At 41.2% G+C, this 21433-nt stretch overlaps 3 protein-coding genes and 1 pseudogene across 3 annotated transcripts; 3 read left to right on the top strand and 1 right to left on the bottom strand.

The window, feature by feature from the left end:
* Positions 1 to 466: 466 nt before the first annotated feature.
* LOC140930456 (uncharacterized) lies at positions 467 to 1333 on the top strand. The gene has a single exon (XM_073380151.1). It carries the CDS (start codon positions 467 to 469, stop codon positions 1331 to 1333), a length of 867 nt encoding a protein of 288 aa, XP_073236252.1.
* A 3893-nt stretch (positions 1334 to 5226) lies between these two features.
* Positions 5227 to 6874, top strand: LOC140930448 (uncharacterized; annotated as a pseudogene).
* A 4532-nt stretch (positions 6875 to 11406) lies between these two features.
* LOC140938868 (uncharacterized) lies at positions 11407 to 13322 on the bottom strand. The gene has a single exon (XM_073388396.1). The coding sequence runs from the start codon at positions 13313 to 13315 to the stop codon at positions 11639 to 11641; it is 1677 nt and encodes a 558-aa protein (XP_073244497.1). The 5' UTR covers positions 13316 to 13322; the 3' UTR covers positions 11407 to 11638.
* A 1089-nt stretch (positions 13323 to 14411) lies between these two features.
* Positions 14412 to 16121, top strand: LOC140930437 (uncharacterized). The gene has a single exon (XM_073380130.1). The coding sequence runs from the start codon at positions 14412 to 14414 to the stop codon at positions 16119 to 16121; it is 1710 nt and encodes a 569-aa protein (XP_073236231.1).
* The last annotated feature ends 5312 nt before the right edge of the window (positions 16122 to 21433 follow it).

Here is a 21433-nt window from a genome sequence, read left to right as displayed (position 1 = left end):
AACGTAACCACCAGCGAATATCGCGGTGAAATTCCTTAGAAAGTTTAGTGTGATAATGATTGTCGCGCGAAACGAGTAATTGCTCTGTGTATACGTTACATGAGAAGTTTAAGAGCGCGAGTACAGAAGAAGCAATGTAAAGAAGAATTGACACGAGAAGTTAAAGTCACTAATTTAGAGAGCGCAGAACGCGCAGTCACCGACGCAAGACCATGACGCTCAATGAAGTACGATCGAATGGATTTTGGATAATAAGTGGTTCAGCTGTAGTCAGTAGCATAATCTCGTCCTGTGTCAAGTGCAACAAACTACGTGGAGCAGTTCAAGAACAAAGAATGTCAGACCTCCCAGAAGACCGTTTAGAGACTGCCCCTCCCTTACCTACTGCGCCGTCGACTATTTTGGTCCCTTTATTGTTAAAGATGGCCGGAAGGAGCTGAAGCGTTATGGTGTTTTGTTCACTTGTATGGCTTCGAGGGCTATCCACCTTGAAACATCTGACTCCCTCGACACAGATTCATTTATCAACGCCCTTAGACGATTTATCAGTCGGCGAGGTCCCATCTGCCAGCTAAGAAGTGACCAGGGAACCAACTTTGTAGGAGCTCGTAAAGAACGTGCACAAGCGTTAAGTGAAATGGACCAAGAAAGAATTAAAGCAAAGCTATTGGAAGAGCAGTGCGATTGGTTTTCTTTCAAAATGAATGTCCCAGCAGCGAGTCACATGGGAGGTGTGTGGGAACGCCAAATAAGAACCGTTCGGAGCGTTCTTTCGTCGTTGTTAAACAATAACGGGCGTCAATTAGACGGCGAGTCTCTTAGGACTGTGATGTGTGAAGCAGAAGCGATTGTTAACAGCCGACCCTTGACAGTAACCCAGATTTCAGACCCAGATTCTCCAAGTCCTTTGACCCCGAGCCAGCTGCTAACGATGAAGTCAAAAGTTGTTCTTGCTCCACCAGGTGTCTTTCAGCCAGCAGACGTGTATTACGGGAAGCGTTGGAGGCGAGTCCAACATTTGGCGAACGAGTTTTGGTCACGCTGGAGAAAAGAGTTCCAGCTTAGTTTACAAGAACGTCGGAAGTGGACACGCCCAAGCAGAGATTTACAAGTGGATGATGTTGTAATCATGAAGGATGAGAGCCTCCCTCGTAATGCTTGGCCGTTAGCACCTGTATCAGCTGTTTACCCTGTTGCGCATGGGCAAGTAGGTAAAGTCCAGGTAGTTCTTGCGGATAGCTGCCTCGATTCCAAGGGAAAGAGAACTGGTCAATTACGGTACTTTGACCGACCGATCCACAAGCTGGTATTACTGATGCAAGTTGAAAGCTAAGTGAGATCCGGGGTAATTCCCCGCCAAGGAGCCTTGAACACTGAACTGAACTTTGAAAAGAAAACATGATTATATGAACATTAGGTTGATTATTTAGTTGATTTAGTGAAATAATATGATTATTTCAGGGGAGCCATGTAAAGGACAAGACATAAGAACAATACCTTTCATTGATTTCGTGATTTTCATGCTTTGATCCTAGTTACTAGCATAGTTACAATGTTTTCCTGATTTTCTATTGGTTTTGTAATGACATATTTCGGCGTCCCCACGCGGGTATAAAAGCGCGCGTTAGCGTCCTTTTGGTCAGGAAAGTCAAGTAGGATTCGCGTCGTGACATCGTTTTTGTGATTTTGTCTTAACCTTTGGTACCAGCGGGACCGATATGTAAATGATTTCTTTTGTTACATTGTTTAGTTTCGTTCTTTAGTCTGTGGGCAAAAGTACACGAATGTTACTGTACAAGTATACAGATTTAAGCTTAATTGATTTATAATTGTTTCATGAGCGAAAAGCGGATTCAAGTGAACGTCTGTTAGAGCAACGCCCACACTTTTGTTTTATAGTACAAGGATTGAGATCAGATTTATGGAATTATTCTCTAATTTCAGTTTATGTAGCCTTTAATTAGATTTTACCGTCTTGTTATCCACCTAATCATTAAAGAATCGCTTTATTACCGTTTTTCGAGCTCTAGTTTGTTGATTACGCGTTACTTGTCTTAGTATCGCCCTTTCGCCAAATTGATAGAGATTTTTGTATTGTTATTTCAGTTTACGGTCAATCTTTGGTCTATAGATTTTGGTCTTTGGAATTTGGAATTAAATCACCGTTAACCGTCACCTTTGGTTTTCCGTGGTTTTCTTGTTCTGCCGACCCCTAAAATAGTCCCTAACCTAACCTGCTGCGACACACCCCTCGAAGTTTCGTTTCTCGTTTGTTTGTTTGTTTGGGTCGTCGCCAGCCACATCTATCATTGAACAGAAACCTAAAGCAAAGTGAGTATTGCTTATACAAATGTTCAACTGATTGCTGTGGAAAATTCACAAAGACATTGTTGACAAATAGGGACATTAATACACCTGTGCTATCTTTTTGATGGGCTCTTAATGTAGTTTATATGATGTTTAATTGGTTTAACTATGTGACAGATAACCATCTGTTTGCAGGGTAGGTTTTCTGTTTTGTTCACTTACAAAATTATTTTCAGTGTTGAAAGTGACACACAGGGGTCACAAAACTATAATCTACTACATCGATTATCAGTTTAATAGTTGGGTTAATCTGATTATTTCTGATGATATGATCATGATACAGACACAATGACTAGGACTAACCAACAGCTTAAAGTTGACTTTGGAAGTATTTAAGCAAGCACATCTAACAGCTGCAACCTCACAGCCCAACACCTAAACAAGCTAAAAGCCTTGCCTTGTCATTGTGTGGCATTTTTCCAGGCCTTCTTGGTCAATTCATTTCGGTGACGTATCTTAGGCAAACTGGAGGGAAACTGTTTCACTGTTTCACTTGGGACCACGTGACCCAAAACTCATTGGCCATGACTAGGCAACTAAAAGCTCGCTATGCTAATGGGGACTCTGGCGCAAAACACTTCAAAAGCCTTGGCATCCCTACATAAAAAATCCCATGTTCAAGACGCTGCAGGTCCCTTCCGCTCCTGTTTATTCAGTGGATAGTGATATATGCACCCTTTGAAGCAGTTTATTTTTTAAAATCAAAGTTTTAGAACTGGATTATAGCTGCTTCATAATCATACCCAGCTGGTTTTGGAATAGTACAATGCCAGCCACTATTTCACCTGGTCCACAAATCCCCTTTTCAAGCATATAGTGACAAGAACAACATGCACTGACAAGAACAATATGTACACTTAGCCTAGAGTAATTAGAAGCTCCATTAACAGGTTTTGGTTTGACAGAAAACGTATTTATCTTAGGATCACTGTCACCCTATGTAAGGGAATCCGGAATCTGGGAAATTTTTCTCTTGGAAAGTGGAAGAAAGGTCAGGTACTCTAGATCCCACTTATAATTGGAATCCTGAATCTAAGTTCCACTGACAAAGAATCCAGAATGCAGTATCCATGATGCAGAATCCAAGACGGTCAGATGTCCTTGCATGGGCTGATCACTGTTTTCAACTTGATAAAATAAAAGACATCATGTGCGTTCATTATTTTATTTTTTGCAACTAGAAAGAAATCCTTCAAGCTTCTGAATACATTAATATGCAAGTTTTTCACTTCTGAGAAAAGGAAACAGTTTATTTTCCCAATGTCTCTGTATTTAGCTGTATTTTACTGCCAATGAAATGAGCAAATAATGATAAGATATCATTATTGTGACACTAAAAACTGAACAAATGAAAAGTCAGGATTAAAAATATCAAAGGATAGCGACGCTATGTTTGGCTTCAATTTTTAGTTTTGTTTCGACATCTGCATCTCTCGCTCCTCATCCCCCTTCAAAATCACAGTGGAAAACATTAAAAGAAGGCCAGGTTAGGCCCATGCATGTTACGATCAAATGAAAAAAAAATGTTTCACTAGACAAAAAACTGCTGAGACAAAGCACAGATTATGCAAGATTTCCGTACAACCCCATACATCAATAATATTAGATGCACACAACTATTGTTCGAAGAAAACAAAAGGCAGGACAATACTAAACCTTTGTAAACGGACAGCTAAATTTTTTGATAAGCTGAAGCCTTACGAACATTCTTTGACAAATCGGGAATTAAAGAAACAAATCTTTAGTAATACCAAATAGCACGAGCAACAGAAATATACCTCTACGACTTATAATATTCCCAGCGATTACCATTTCAGATATCACTGTCTTCGAATCTTTGCCTTCCAACGGTACAGTCACAGTTTTCCGAACAATCAGACCTGAATTCTGTCCACCTTTTAGGTCTCAAACACTGAAGAAAGCACTTCTCAGCCTCTACGAAGCCCTCAAAGGGTAACCATCCTTGTTTTGGAATGAATAAACCAATGAGGGCGAAAGTATGAACGCGCAGAGCATCCTTGCTGACGGTGAACTTTCCATTTTCCTCGTCGAACCTCAGTAGTGGTTTTGCTGGTGAACTGCGACAAGTTTTGCTCAAAAGAGAGAGACAAATATTAAAAGAACCAGTAACTTCAAGATCGTTTCGACGGAAGCAGCGTCTAATTTCGAAGCAGTGACAGTTTCAATGGGTCGAGCGACTAATGACTCGCACCTAAAGTTACAGGCACGAAGAGTCTGATATTTTGCAATTATCATGAGGGAAATTTATATGCGCTTCTGCAATAGTGTACTTTGCCCCAGTGTTTCTGTTTCTCTTCTAATTTTACTTAATGATGAGTCGATTCTCTGGGAAAACCCCCCCAACGTTTCCCTTTTTTTCCCCGCATCATGGTGCACCAAGGCGCAAAGCATACACCGAAAGTGACTGATTTGAAAGGAAAACTTCCCTATCAGACTACGGCTACCTTATGGTCTCTGGCGTAAAAGGGGGTTCTCCTAACGATTCTGTTTCATTCTCTGCTAAGAGCTCTTTGTTTTGTAGAAATCTGTTTCGACTCAAGACAAATTTTTATTTTCTCCATCGTTAAAAGCGATCGAAAGTATGAAGAAATAACCTGGCAGTGTATCTTGAAGTTATTAGAAATAACAGATCGTTACTAACTTCGACATGACAGAAAAATTCGTAATGGTCTAATTAACATAACATTCCTTTATTTGAAATCTCTGCCTGTTTTTACATTTAATTTCCGGGAAACTGAAGCGAAGTAAAGACAACCAATTAGAATGTGCCAGCTTTACTAGGTTCTCGGAGAGGGAAAAGTCTCAGTCCCACAGTCATTACAGTCACTCGGTAGTAAGATGGACTTATGTAGATTGTACGCTGTCGTAGCATTTCTTGCGGCGCTCTATTTCGCCTCAGTTGCTGAAGGAAAGCCGGGACGAATCCTCATCAAGCACAACAAAAAACGTGGTATCTTCGAGTTGAACAAAGCTGTTCTGGAAGACCTGTGGCAGTTGCAACGACCGATTCGCGTCATAGCTGTTGTGGGAGATGCTTGAATTGGAAAATCTACCACTCTCAACGTAATAGGTCACATATGGTCCGAAGTCAATCACAGCCATGTCGAAGAAATCTTCAAAACAGGTGACACACAGGAAGCTGTCACGCGTGGCGTGTGGTGTCACATCATCCATCCACAAGACAAGAAAGGAGGAAGCGTTCTGTTACTTGACGTTGAAGGCACAAATTTAGGTGATGACGCCGTTACAACTCATTTGAGCATTTTTACAGCCTTGGTTTCCTCTGGCCTGAACGTTTTTGTCCGCGAGGTGTTTCAAAACAACAATCTACACTTTTTGTTCCACATGTCACGCTTAAGTGATCAGATTTTTCCTAACATTACTATCGAAAACTTTCCCAAACTTCAGGTGGTTATTAGAAGTGCACTGGGTGATCCTGACGGGGGCAAAACAATCGAAGATTACACAAAGGATTGCATCGTGGAACCTTCCTTCCAGGAGAGCATGAAAGAAGAGAGAAAAGCCATCGCAAAGCACTTCCCGAGGAACCAAATTACAGTAAGTCAGATTCCGCAAGTGGAACGTGATCTTTTCAAAGATTTCAATAAATTACGAAAGAGTGACTGCTGGCAAGAAATGAAGCGACTAGCTGAAAAACTTAAAACGTTTCCCATAAAAAAAACCTTAAGAGGAAGTCTTATGGACGGACAAGGATTAGTAGAATTGGCCATTTATCTTAAAGAAACGATGAATGCGGACTCGTGGCTGGACTTCGCGAATAATTATGTTGCGTTGGAGAAAAATATTTGTAAGAGAAGCCGCGTGAAAATAATTGAGCCACTTTTTGCATTGCCAACAGCAGACGAAATAGAAGCAAGAATAGAAGACGCTTTAAGGAACTTTTCAATGGAGTGAGTTGCAAACCGAAATTTCCGCTGTGCAGAAAGATCTACAGCACTTTGCTGATGAGAAGAGGAAAGCTGAGGAACTGGAATTGAAAGCGAAAGAAGCGGTGGAACAGAGGATAGCTGTTGAAAAGAAAAGCGAAGAGCAAAAACGGAAGTTTGAACGTGTTATGTCAGAGAAAAATATTGAAATCGAGAGGGTAAAAAGAGAAAAGGAAGAAGCTGAGCTCAAGGAAAATAATTTAAAACAACTCCACCTGGAACAAATGAAGACCATCGCTTTACTCGAGAAAAAACTAAGCGAAAGAAGTAGTGGTGTTTTAAATTTCCTTAAATCCGTGGGACTTGGGATTGTTATCGGCGCTTTAAGCGACCATGAATTGAAGAAAAACGTTACAACTTTGCCACACTCGCCATACAGGGCAATTGGACTTAGGGGAGTTTGCTGGGAATGGAATGAAGTTGCCAAACAAAAATTTGGACTGAGCGGTAGGGACTGCGGAGTGATCGCGCAGGAAGTCAAGCAGCTCTACAAACAAGCTGTCAGCACAGCAATCAAGGGGTGCGCTATGACATGCTAAACAAGATGATTTACAACTATCCTGATAAGAACCATCACCTTGATTACAACATGAACTGGACTAAACGAAAGAATAGAGAAAAGAATATCGTTATCAGCTGCTTGTTTAATTAGCAATTAGTTAATGAGGCCTGAGCAGGATATGAAGAATTAAGCAGATCGAGGAGGGTGTTATTCACCGAGGCCAAAGGCCGAGATGGATAACACCCTCCGAGATCTGCTTAATTCTTCACATCCTACGAAAACCGAATTCATTAATTGCTTTATTATTCATTCAAAATAATTTCTGGTTTAAAAACATAGCTAAAACATGCTTACCTGCATGGATGTTAAGTTTATCTTCGATAGTGTACTACGTTTAGATTTGTCCAGCTCCGTAAATATTCTCCAAATAGCAGATTTCGCCCTCCGAGTTGTCTTCTTGCTGTTTTTGCTATGTTTTTAGTCATTATTTCGCCTACTTCCAGCTGTAGTTCTTACTCTTGCAACGAGTGAAGTGTTCGCCATTTCAGTTTTCACAACGACAACAACTCAACCTCGTCCCCAGGTCTTCTCGGTTAACGGTGCATTAACCTGTAGAGGGCTGCATTTTTTACTTCATTTCCTCGTTAAACATAAAATTCTTCCAAATTTGGTCATCAGTAACTGGTTATGGTAAATTATGCGTGTGCTTTAAGCCAATCAGAATTGGGGAAATATTTTGAATGAATAATAAGAAGTGTTAATGTTTGTTTTGGTTTCTTCTTAAAAGAAGTGTTAAGTTTTTAAAGAAGTATTTTAAAAGTTTGCTGTCATCGATCTCGTGTTTCAACTAGTAGTCGTCAAATGAACGAGCTATTCTAAACGAACTTTGATTGAAGGTTTGAGTGTCTTAAAAACGTAACTTCGTAATCAGTGTAATTTTTAATCGAGGGTCGAGGATGATCCGGGTATTGCACTGGTTTGCTTCATTGCGGTCTTTAATTGTCTAAAAAACTCGCCCCACCCTATCGACCAATCAAATGCAAACTAAAACCAATGACGACTTCCCGCGCTTTACCCGTTTAAGAGTGATGCGCATCTAATTTCTCCAAAACAGCATTACGCCTAAATTAAAAATTAAGGTCGTGAGATTAAGGTAATGATCATGAATTCAAGAAGCTCTACATTGTTAAACAAATTCTCCTTGTCGGCACCTCAGGAAATGTATAGAGAACAGTATGGAGACCTTGCATACTGATATTAGGGTGTGAAGCAGTTTGCTGGTTTTTCTTTCTCACTGGCTCTATGTGATATTTACTTCTGAACCTGTGCGTCTGTTGCCCCTCACGAGATTTGTAGGTGTAAATCCCAGGCCAAACAGCTCAAAGGAGATAGCCTGCGTAGCAGGCGTCGAAAGGGGTAGGGGATAGGGAAAAAGGGAAAAAGGGGTTTTCTCCCTCCCCCTCCCCTTTTTGCGCCTGCCACGCAGGCTAAAAGGAGAGAAAAGAACTAACAGAAGAGTACAGCCAGCCAATAGCTCTACCTTGTTATTTTATTAGTCAATTAAAAGGAACAGCCACTACTTATCTGAACTGATCACTTCAATCAACTTAGACAACAGGGTTTTGTATTAATCGCATATTCAGCAACTAAAAATTCCTTCATGTAGTGCAGTAGGTATACAAACCATGGATAGTCTGCAAACACTTAAAACTCGTAAGCAAGGAGCCGTTCTCGCTGTTGCCTTAGCTCTCTTGCTAATATGGAGGGTTTTAGCAACGATACAGGTGGGAATATCGTCAGTTGGGCTCTCGTTAAAAGTTTAACGGGCAGTATTCGGCGTGAAATGACTATTTTCCGTCAACAGCTGATCTCCTATGATTATTGTTGAAAAGTTTGGTAATTAATTCGACCCTTCTCGGAAAAAATTGCTACCGCTTGTCAACCAATCATTCCGATCGAAATTACTCGATATTCGTCGTACTACTTAATACATCAGTAGCAATTACTCCGCTGATTACTTAGTGAATTTCCAATCCACAAGTCGTAAATCATTCCTGAGACTACAGGCGTTTGTCTTATGCACAGGGCTTAGAGAAGAAGAACTGTCTTCCTTCAGATATCTAGCTCAGTAATGTTTAACGAGTTAAATATTCTTATTCGCCTCGGATAAACCGCGGTCCTAACTGAGTTGGTTATTTGTATTGGCGACCGTAAAAAGATTACAAATCTTTAAAGATGTCATTTCTGGCGTTAGAGCTTGGTTTTGTTCCTATCTTCAAGACCGGCGAGCATTTGCAAAATGGGAACAACAGAATGCAAAATGTGCCATGGTATGTCTTCATAACACATTGAGAAGTCTGTGAACTTTCTTCAAAACATTTGTTGCTTTTTTTAAAAAAAAAAAGAAATCATTTCATTTTCATAATGTCGATGGAAACAATGTAATTCTCCATTTGTTCTTTCGATGGTTTGTCGTTGATTTATTGAATAATCTTCAGGCTATAGTCAGTCAGCCAATAAGTCAGTCAGTCAGCTACTCAGCTGGTGATACCATCAGTGAATTAGTGAGTCAGTTAGTCTATCAGTCGATCAATTAGTCAGTCAGTCATTCGGCCAATCATTCAGTTAATCAGTCAGTCAATCTTCAGTCCGTCATTCTTCGAGTCAGTCACTCCTTAAGTCAGTCAGTCAGTCAGGCAGGCAGGCAGTCAGTCAGTTGGTCAGTCCATCAGTCGATCAGTCGATGAGTCACTCAGTCAGCCAATGAATCAGTTAATCAGTCAGTCATTATGTTGGTTTAATTGCCCTAGTTCCTCATTTTCACTACCGTTTAGGTAGTGTTCATTACTGCAAAGATCGCTCTCACATTCATTTCTTATCCTTTTGTCTCAAAAACAGGCTGAAAATCCAATCTTTGAGCCAACAACAACGACCTTTATGAATCCTATGTACGAAATGAAAACATGAAGTGACGAATGGCACAACAAAGTCTTCAATGGGAGCTTCTTGGGGAGGCACTTCTCACGAAACCTCAGTGTAACTGGAGGACAGGTTGGACACAGGATTGGTCTGAGCAGCTGCGACGAAACATTCTAATAATAGAATCACACTAAAGACTTGAAGACGTCATTTACTCTTAAAATCATAATTTTTTAAACTCAATTCGAGTCAGCTCAGTAACGGTCATGCAAATCTCTCTGTCTACGATAACTCTATCACAGAAACCCTTCTCTTTTGCAACCACTTTGCAAATATCCGACTCGTATCTGAATTAAATTCTTTTTTAAAACTTCTCCTCGAGGATGAATGCACGAGCTTCTTCAATCAATTTTTCGCTCTTTGTAAAGATTTTCTCAAGTCAAGTGACCTCCTCCCTGAAAAGGAACAGTTTTTTCTGCTCCAACGATGATCTCTTAGGAAAGAGTTGACTGCAATTCGACACCGAACTAACTCAGTGTATATAGCAAAATCTGTTTCTCTCAAGAACGGAGTTCAGAAGAAGGATAATTTCGGGTATATGTTTTGAAACTTAAACCTTCAACTACATGACTACTGGCATCCAACTACCCCCGCCTCATATTCAACTGTTAACGTATCAGAACAGATTCTCAAGCAAGTTAAGAAAAGGAAAAAAACAAACGCTTCAAACGATCCAATCGCAGCTGATGAGTACAACAGCATATGGGTGACACGTGCTCAGTCGACCTCATCGTCTGAAGAAGACTGCCAGTATGCAGTTGAAACGTCGCGATCCACATCCCAAGTGACCACATCGTAAAACAAACAATCACATTTCTCTTTTAAACAAACGCATGTAGCCATAATGATCAGCCCACCTAACGTTTGCATGATAAAGACTGGGTCAGTTTTCTAATTTAAACTCACAAAAAAATTCCCGTGATATAACTTAATAATAAAATCTTCGACTTGGCGTTCAGTGGATACAAATACGGTAAAATCTTGAAAGAGAAGCATATTTTTTTTCTGCGATACTCGTCCTGGTACGTCTTTTTTGTGTGTGAGAGTCAGTAAACGGAGAAACCAAATATATACGTCGAAATTCTTACACTCGTCTACTAAAACTGTTGGGTCTTTCTTGTCAATGCTTTGTTTAAAACTGTTTAAGCTTGATCTCTTACGGTCGGCAGAGCTTAACTTTCCCCATAGAAAGGGTCCGAAAAAACGCAACGAGTGTTTACCGTAGTATACTGTTCTCATTCGTCGAATCATTTCAAGTCTTAATGACCTCAAAAAGGCGAAAATCATGGAGCTGTTTGACCTCTTTGGTTGGAAACAACTCATTCCGTAGCAACAAGTTAGACGTCTGGTAGGTTTACACTTATAGCGCTTTACAAGCCATTTTCTAAACGTCGTTTATTTACGTTGTTTGTTTATTTCTGCTGTTTATGATCACAAAATCAGGAGAGATGATGAAACACCAACTTTCTTCTTAATTACTGACCAAAGAATACACAGTGACAGTTGCAAATTGTATCTATTTGATCAATAAGTTTGCTAATCAAGAACCCCCCCTCCCCCCCCAAAAACAGAATGTTTTGTTTCGCCTTCAGTACATGTCTATTGTCTACCACTTCAAAATGAAAAAAGATTACATTGATTGTATCAAGTTACAGAAACGAGTTATCAGGTTGCATACCCTCACCAAAATTTTATTTAACTGTAAAATTATTTTGGAAGTCTCTAATTTTTACGCTGTGTTTTGCGTGTCATACCGAAAAAACATAAATGTCCAGTTACTCATAAGACTATTAATTTCTATTAGTTCCATAACGTTGCGTGATCAAACAGTAATCAGTTTTTTTTCCATTACCATTAGTTTCAACGCTTCGTAGTCCACTCTCTTGTACCCATCGTGACCTGTAACCACGGTCCACGGATACATTTCCTCCACTTCCTGAGCGATAACTCCATGCCCCGCTCCACTCATGCCAAGGTCTACGGCATCTTTGGACCATACCCAGTTGTAGCTACGAACTCCAATCTGCTCGAAATCTGAATGCGGCACGACTGTGATGTTTTCTTTCAGTCGAGAGTCGCTGAATATCCCAGCTACGATCGCACCCCCAATAAAAGCTTTTGCTATGTTTTTTTTCTTTTTCTTTCCCTTTTTCCGTCTTCGAGCTGCAGCTTCTTCCAACTTTCTTCTCTCTTCTTCAGCCCTACGCAATTTTTCTTCTTGGATTCTTCGTTCTTCCTCTGCTTTCGCTCTTGCCCTTCTCTCTTCCTCTAATCTCTTTTCTTTCTCACGTGCTTCTCTGCGGCGCTGTTCCGCCCTTTCCCTTTCCATTTTCTCCTCTTCTTCTTTTCTCCTTCGTTCCTCATCAAGGCGTCTCTCTGTTTCTGCCATTTCTTCTTTTTGGGCTATAACTTCATCCAGTTTATCTGTGATTTTCGTTCTTTCCGTCCCCAGAGCACATTTTTCGGTGAACTCATCGATAATTTGCTGTCTCCCATTCTTCATGTGATTCAAATTATTTCTCGGAAAAGGTTCAATTATGTTTTGGTAAGAACGGTCGCACAATTCCGTTTCGAGGGCGGTATATGCATTTGAAAATCCACTCCATGAATTTTGATTGAGAGCAATCTCAAGCCTTTTAGCGAAAGAAGCGATCATTGCTCCGTCCATGTTTGCTCCATGAATTGTCTTTTTTAAAGGAAAACTTCTTAAATCAGAGGCTAGAGAGGATGCGACATTTGCGTAATCATCACTCGGAAATTTTTCTAAGTTACGCAATCGTTTCGAGTCCACGAAGGGAATGTCTCGAACCTTAATGTTAATTCGAGGAAAGTGCTTTGCAATGGTTTCTCCGTAATTTCCATCAAGTATAGAATCTTGGGCTTGACTCTGCAAAGTTTCACCTGGGGATGGTGCAAGTGCATTTCTTATGATCACCAGTAGTTGTGGAAACGCCTTGATGCTCTCTGCATCATCTTTCCAAATCTGTTCGCTCAAGCGTGAAACACGGTACAAAAACTGTACATTATGATTTTGTACTCCTTCCCTGGCAAAGAGAGCCAAACCGGAAGACATCATCATGGTGAAGATGCTGAGCAAATCTGTGTTTTCGTTGTCGCCTAAGTTAGTTCCTTCCGTGTCGAGTAAAATCGTGCTTCCGTCGCCATTTGAATCACGCGACACAGACATCCACACTCCCGTCGTACATGGTCGCATGCCATCGCTCGTGTTAAAAACTTTCTCAACTCTTTGATTTCGCTGTCCTTCAAGGAAATACCTGATAAAGTTCAAATTCGTGGACTTACCGACGCGTGCGTCGCCAATGGCTCCCACAATTCTCACGGGCCCTTTCAATGTCTGTATCTCGCGCAGAGCATCCTCGCTGACGGTGAACTTGCCATTTTCCTCGTCGAACCTCAGTAGTGGTTTTGCTGGTGAACTGCAACAGGTTTTGCTCAAAAGAGAGACAAATATTAAAAGAACCAGTAACTTCAAGATCATTTCGACGGAAACAACGTCTAATTTCGAAGACGTGCAGTTTCAATGGGTCGAGCGACCAATGACTCGCACCAAGTTACAGGTACGACGAGTCTGATATTTTGTAATTATCATGAGGGAAATTTATATGCGCTTCTGAATTAATGTACTTTGCCCCAGTGTTTCTGTTTCTCTTCTAATTTTACTTAATGATGAGTCAATTATCTGGGGAAAACCCCCCAACGTTTTCCTTTATTTCGCCGCATCATGGTGCACCAAAGCACAAAGCATGCACCGAAAGTGACTGATTTGAAAGGAAAACTTCGGTAACAGAACTCTGGGAGACTCAAATCACTGCGCGATCCCCTGATTTTGCGTGTAAGAGTATCTAAAGCTTTCCATTTTCGTAAAGATATTTCATTTAACTTTAGAGCTAAATTCTACTCCATACGGAATAAGAATAATACATCAATTCTCAATTTATCACAGGGTTTTTAACCCTACGGCTACCTTATGGTTTCTGGCGTGAAAGGGGGTTCCCCTAACGATTCTGGTTCATTCTCGGCTAAGAGCGCTTTGTTTTGTAGAAATCTGTTTCGCCTCAAGACAAAGTTCTATTTTCTCTATTGCTAAAAGTGATCGAAAATATGAAGAAATAACCTGTGCAGTGTATCGTGAGGTTATTAGAAATAACAGATCTTTACTAACTTCGACATGACAGAAAAAGATGTAATAGTCTAATTAACATAATATTCTTTATTCATTCTCTGCTAAGAGCTCTTTGTTTTGTAGAAATCTGTTTCGACTCAAGACGAAGTTTTATTTTCTCTATTGCTAAAAGTGATCGAAAATATGAAGAAATGAGGTGCAGTGTATCGTGAAGTTATTAGAAATAATAGATCTTTACTAACTTCGACATGACAGAAAAAGATGTTTAAAATTCAATTTCCGGGAAAATGAAGCGAAGTCAAGACAACCAATTAGAATGTGCCAGCTTGACTAAGTTCTTAGAGAGGGAAAAATCCCACGGTCATCATCATGTGGAAAAAGCCCCTGCTCTCATGCGCATTGAATATATTTAGAGAAGTTTCCGTTCAGTCCATTTCGCTTCGGTAGTGAGATGGACTTTGGTAAATGTTGCGCTGTCGTAGCATTTCTTGCCGCGCTTTATTTCCCTTCAATTACTCAACAAAAACCGGCTGAAATCCTCATCAAATACAACAAAACAGAAGATATCTTCGAGTTGAACAAAGCTGTTCTGGAAGACCTGTTGCAGTTGCAACGACCGATTCGCGTCATAGCTGTTGTGGGAGATGCTAGAATTGGAAAATCCACCACTCTCAACGTCATAAGTCACATATGGTCCGAAGTCAATCACAGCCATGTCGAAGAAATCTTCAAAACAGGCGATACACTGAAAGCTGTCACGCGTGACGTGTGGTGCCACATCATCCATCCACAAGAAAAGGAAGGAGGAAGCGTTGTGCTACTTGACGTTGAAGGCACAAATTTGGGCGATGACGCCATTACAACTCATTTGAGCATGTTTACAGCCTTGGTTTCCTCTGGCCTGAACGTTTTTGTCCGCGAGGTGTTTCAAAACAACAATCTACACTTTTTGTTCCACATGTCACCCTTAAGTGATCAGATTTTTCCTAACATTACTATCGAAAACTTTCCCAAACTTCAGGTGGTTATTAGAGGTGCACTGGGTGATCCTGACAGGGGCAAAACAATCGAAGATTACACAAAGGATTGCATCGTGGAACCTTCCTTCCAGGAGAGCATGAAAGAAGAGAGAAAAGCTATCGCAAAGCACTTCCCGAGGAACCAAATTACAGTAAGTCAGATTCCGCAAGTGGAACGTGATCTTTTCAAAGATTTCAATAAATTACGAAAGAGTGACTACTGGCAAGAAATGAAGCGACTGGTTGAAAAACTCAAAACGTTTCCCATAAAAAAAACCTTAAGAGGAAGTCGTATGGACGGACAAGGATTAGTAGAATTGGCCTGGTATCTTAAAGAAACGATGAATGCGGACTCGTGGCTGGACTTTGCAAATGTTTACGTTGTGCTGGAGAAAAATATTTGTAAGAGGAGCCGCGAGAAACTTATTGAGCCGCTATTTGCCTTGCCAACAGCAGACGAAATAGAAGCAAGAATAGAAGACGCTTTAAGGAACTTTTCAATGGAGTGTGAGTTGCAAACCGAAATTTCCGCTGTGCAGAAAGATCTACAGCAGTTTGCTGATGAGAAGAGGAAAGCTGAGGAACTGGAATTGAAAGCGAAAGAAGCGGTGGAACAGAGGATAGCTGTTGAAAAGAAAAGCGAAGAACAAAAACGGAAGTTTGAACGTGTTATGTCAGAGAAAAATATTGAAATCGAGAGGGTAAAAAGAGAAAAGGAAGAAGCTGAGCTCAAGGAAAATAATTTAAAACAACTCCACCTGGAACAAATGAAGACCATCGCTTTACTCAAGAAAAAACTAAGCAAAAGAAGTAGTGGTGTTTTCAATTTCCTTAAATCCGTGGTACTTCCGATTGTTATCGGCGGCGCTTTAAGCGACCATGAATTGAAGAAAAACGTTACAACTTTGCCACACTCGCCATACAGGGCAATTGGACTTAGGGGAGTTTGCTGGGAATGGAATGAAGTTGCCAAACAAAAATTTGGACTGAGCGGTAGGGACTGCAGAGTGATCGCACAGGAAGTCAAGAAGCTCTACCCACAAGCTGTCAGCACAGCAATCAAGGGGTACTTCGCGGTGCGCTATGACATGCTAAACAAAATGATTTACAACTATCCTGATAAGAACCATCACCTTGATTAGAACATGAACTGGACTAAACGAAAGAATAGAGAAAAGAATATCGTTATCAGCTGCTTGTTTAATTAGCAATTAGTGAATGAGGCCTGAGCAGGATATGAAGAATTAAGCAGATCGAGGAGGGTGTTATTCACCGAGGCCAAAGGCCGAGATGGATAACACCCTCCGAGATCTGCTTAATTCTTCACATCCTACGAAAACCGAATTCATTAATTGCTTTATTATTCATTCAAAACAATTCCTGGTTTAAAAACATAGCTTAAACATGCTTACCTGCATCGATGTTAAGTTTATCTTCGATAGTGTACTACGTTTAGATTTGTCCAGCTCCGTAAATATTCTCCAAATAGCAGATTTCGCCCTCCGAGTTGTCTTCTTGCTGTTTTTGCTATGTTTTTAGTCATTATTTCGCCTACTTCCAGCTGTAGTTCTTACTCTTGCAACGAGTGAAGTGTTCGCCATTTCAGTTTTCACAACGACAACAACTCAACCTCGTCCCCAGGTCTTCTCGGTTAACGGTGCATTAACCTGTAGAGGGCTGCATTTTTTACTTCATTTCCTCGTTAAACATAAAATTCTTCCAAATTTGGTCATCAGTAACTGGTTATGGTAAATTATGCGTGTGCTTTAAGCCAATCAGAATTGGGGAAATATTTTGAATGAAAAATATGAAGTGTTAATGTTTGTTTTGGTTTCTTCTTAAAAGAAGTGTTAAGTTTTTAAGAAGTATTTTAAAAGTTTGCTGTCATCGATCTCGTGTTTCAACTAGTAGTCGCCAAATGAACGAGCTATTCTAAACGAACTTTGATTGAAGGTTTGAGTGTCTTAAAAACTTAACTTCGTAATCAGTCTAATTTTTGATCGAGGGTCGAGGATGATCCGGGTATTGCACTGGTTTGCTTCATTGCGGTCTGTAATTGTCTAAAAAACTCGCCCCACCCTATCGACCAATCAAATGCAAACTAAAACCAATGACGACTTCCCGCGCTTTAACCGTTTAAGAGTGATGCGCATCTAATTTCTCCAAAACAGCATTACGCCTAAATTAAAATTTAAGATCGTGAGATTAAGGTAATGATCTTGAACTCAAGAAGCTCTAGATTGTTAAACAAATTCTCCTTGTCAGCACTTCAGGAAATGTATAGAGAACAGTATGGAGGCCTTGCATACTGATGTTAAGGTGTGAAGAGTTAAGCAGTTTGCTGGTTTTTCTTTCTCACTGGCTCTGTGTGATATTTACTTCTGAACTTGTGCGTCCGTTGCCCCTCACGAGATTTGTAGGTGTAAATCCCAGGCCAAACAGCTCAAAGGAGAGAAAAGAACTAACAGAAGAGTGCAGCCAGCCAATAGCTCTACCTTGCTGTTTTATTTGTCAATTAAAAGGAACAGCCACTAGTTATCTGTACTGATCACTTCAATCAACTTAGACAAAAGGGTTTTGTATTAATCGCATATTCAGCAACTGTTATAAGATCATTCAATGAAGCTAAATTCAATAACTTTATAAAGACTATTCTAACATGTTCGAGTCCCGAGCAAGTCAAAAACACAACGCACGCGGTTCCCCGTTTTCGGGGTGCGCATGTAAGTCAGTCAGGGGCCCCTAAGGGGGATCCCCACAGGTTTCAATGTTACAACATCTCCCCCCTAACACGATTCAATGAGTCTTTGCGGCCTCCTAACTTGACGTCCAGATCTGGTCGTAGTAAGAGTCGGTGAAATTGTTTCTGCCTGTCTCTCTAGTGTCACTGGACTTGGCGCAGGCTTCTCAACTACAAGTGGCTGTCTTGTACTCACAGGAGAGTCATGAGGTTGGGTACTTATGGGAGGAGCCCTTGTCCTTGGGGTCATGGGAGAATCATTTGGAACAGAGAGGATCTGTCTCCTATTTCTCCTATAAGCACGTCCATATTCATCTTCCAGGATGTATGATCTGGGCATTACTTCAGCTTTGCGCCATTCCCTCTCACCATTTGGACGAAACCGCACCTTGTCCCCAACTTCCAGTGGAGGCAAATCTCTACTCTGCTTGTCATAATTACACTTGGCATTATACTGTCGCTGATGAAGTGTTTTCAGAACATGATCACGATCCACTGGCTGAGGTAACAAGAGACGTCGATGAGTTGGTATCATTGTTCGAGTGCGTCGACTCATCAGCAGCTGGGCAGGTGACACACCGATATCTTCGAATGGGGTGTTGCGATACTTTAACAGTCCCTCAAATGGGTCTTTGTTCTCTGCAGCAGCCTTCTTAAGAATGCGTTTTGCGGTTTGTACAGCTCTTTCCGCTGCGCCATTTGATTGAGGATACTCTGGTGAGCTGGTTGTATGGGAAAATCCCCACTCCTCAGCGAATTTCTTGAACTCATGGTTGTTGCTGAACAAATTTCTGGTGTTGCTGTACTGCGGTCCGTTGTCGCTGACAACTTTCTCTGGGATTCCAAACCTCGCAAATATTTTCTTCAAGTTGTTAATGACACAAATGGCAGTGTTCTGGCGAATCAGTTCTATTTCAAAGTACTTCGAATAGAAGTCAGTGACTAACAGGTACGTTTGGCCACCATATTGAAACAGGTCAGTCCCAACAACTTGCCAAGGTAATCCTGGAATGTCATGAGGATGTAATGTCTCTCTCTGTTGTCGGTTGCGGAAAGCATTACATACGGCACAGGAACTGACTCTTTCTTTGATTTGGGCAGTCATGGAAGGCCAGAAAACATAATCCCTCGCAAAGGAAAGGCTTTTGCTCTCTCCCATGTGAGCTCCATGAATTTCATCTAACACTTCAGCTCTCAATGGTCTTGGCACCACAATTCTGTCTGATTTAAATAACATGCCATCCTCGACACTCAGTTCTTCTCTGAAATTCCAATATTCCCGGGCAAGTTCATCAACTTGTTCTTTCTCAGAGGGCCAGCCTTTCAAAACGTACTCCATCACCACTCTTGATGTCTCATCAGCACTTGAGCTGTCCTTGAATCTCTTCAGGGTGCTGCTTTCTAATCCAAGTTCCTCAACAAGATTAACTCCGATTACATCTTCGGGTTCACTGAACGGTTCAGTTTCACTGAGAGGTGCTCTGCTAAGGCAGTCTGAAATGACCTGCTGTTTTCCGGGGACATAACGCACCACAAGGTCATACTTAGTGAGTTTGAGCAACATCCTCTGTAGCCTGGGAGGGGCCTCATTCAGTGGTTTCCGAAAGATTGACTCCAGCGGTTTGTGGTCTGTCTCAACAATAACTCTGCGCCCATACACATATGTGTGAAACTTTTGCGCTCCCCATACAATTGCTAACAACTCTCTTTCAATATTTGCATACATCTTCTCTGGGGGAGTCAAGGTCTTTGAACTGAAGGCAACTGGTTTGCCCTTCTGCATGATCACTGCACCAAGGCCTGTGCTACTGGCATCAACACTTAGCACCGTTTCTTTGCTGTTATCAAAGTATGCTAACACTGGCGCACTAGTGATGACAGACTTGAGCTTATCAAAAGCCTCTTGTTGTGGTTTCTCCCACACAAATGCGACATCTTTCTGGGTAAGCTGTGAAATTGGCTCTTGTAGATTGGCTTTGTGTTCAATGAACTTGTCTAGGTAATTGACAGTTCCTAGTATTCGAAGTACACCTTCTTTGTCAGAAGGAGGAGGCATCTCACTGATCGCGCGGATTTTATCAGGGTCAGGTTTCAATCCTTCGGCCGAGAACACATGTCCAACATAGCTTACTTCAGGAACACGAAGTTTCACTTTCTTTGGATTGAACTTCAATCCTACTTCTCTGCTTCTATCCAGTACTCTTCTCAACTTCTGATCAGCATCGGTTTGATCTTTACCATGAATCAGGAACTCATCCACTATAATCTCCACAGGAACCCCTTCAAAGAGTTTGTCCATCTCCCTTTGGTAGATTTCAGGGGCAGAAGAGATGCCAAAAGGGAGTCTTGTAAATCGATATCGACCCCAGGGGGTATTGAATGTTAAGAGCTTTGAGCTTTCATCATCCACTGGAAGCTGCCAGTATCCACTGCAAGCATCAAGGGACATGAAACTCTTCGCACCCGATAATCGGTTGGCAACCTCCTCTACAGTAACCATTGGATAGTGTGGTCTCTTAAGAGCTTTGTTTAGGTCCCTTGGGTCAATACAAATTCGAACATCATTCTTTGAGAGTGGAGTGTTTTCTTTCACTTTTCGTTTGTCAATCACTAGCATAGATGAAACCCAAGGGGTATGTTCCTCTTCTTTAACAATAATCCCATCTTCTTCCATCTCTGTGAGCTTCTCTCGTGCTGGTTCAAGAAGTGCAATTGGAATTTTTCTGGGAGGATGTACCACTGGAGGAACTGACGGATCAACTTCCAAATGTACTTTGTTAGGTAGCTTGCCAGGTTTATCACTAAAACAATCTTTATAATCCTGCAACACAGGATCGGTTTGGAAGAAACTTGGCATTTCTTGCTCTGGTTGTTTGGACTCTGGAGTAGTTATCAGTTCAAGGTTCATAAACTCAAGGACTTCTAAGTCTAAACAAGCATCACAACCCAGCAATGGTGTAAAATTTCCATCAACAACAAGATACAACAGGTTAAGTTCACGACTCCCATAACAAGTTCGAAGCCTCACAGAGCCCTTTGGATGGATGGGTTTAGGGGCAAGCCACCCCTTCAAAGGTTGCTGAATTTTCTGAAGAGGTTTGCTTGTGATTTCCTTGTACAGCTTATAGGGAATGACTGTAGCTTCTGCACCAGTATCTGCTTTGAACTGTACATCTTTCCCAGCAATTTTAACAGTAATCAAGCTCCTAGATTTCTTTCGAGTGCCGGGGACACTATCCAGCTCAACTGATCCAAAATATGTGTGCACATCGTGATTCATTGGAGGCTCATGTTCCACAGCTGCAAGTTGTGAACCTTCAGCACTTAATTCCTTGCACACTTGTGCAAAGTGTCCTTCCTTCTTACACTTGTTGCATTTCTTTCCTAGAGCTGGGCAGCGAGGTGGCTGAGTAAATGGGTGCTTGTAACCACAAAATTTACAGTTACGAACGGGTGTCTTTTCTTGAACCTTGACTTTCCTGAGAGGATGAAGTGAACGTTCGGAACCCGCAACTGTTGGTGTATTAAACTTGTATTTCTGTAGTTCGGCTGCCTCGAATGTACGGCAATAATCATGAGCAGTTTGCAGCGTTAAATCTGGTTTCTTCAGCAGTTCACCTCGCAATTCGTCTGACAAAACTCCTCCCACAATACGATCACGAATGAGCGAATCTCGAAGGTCGCCAAATTCACAAGTTAACGACAGTCTTTTCA

This window comes from Porites lutea, chromosome 1 (assembly GCF_958299795.1).
Source record: "Porites lutea chromosome 1, jaPorLute2.1, whole genome shotgun sequence".
NCBI classification, from domain to species: Eukaryota; Metazoa; Cnidaria; class Anthozoa; order Scleractinia; family Poritidae; genus Porites; species Porites lutea.
This window is presented reverse-complemented; position numbering and strand designations above follow the sequence as displayed.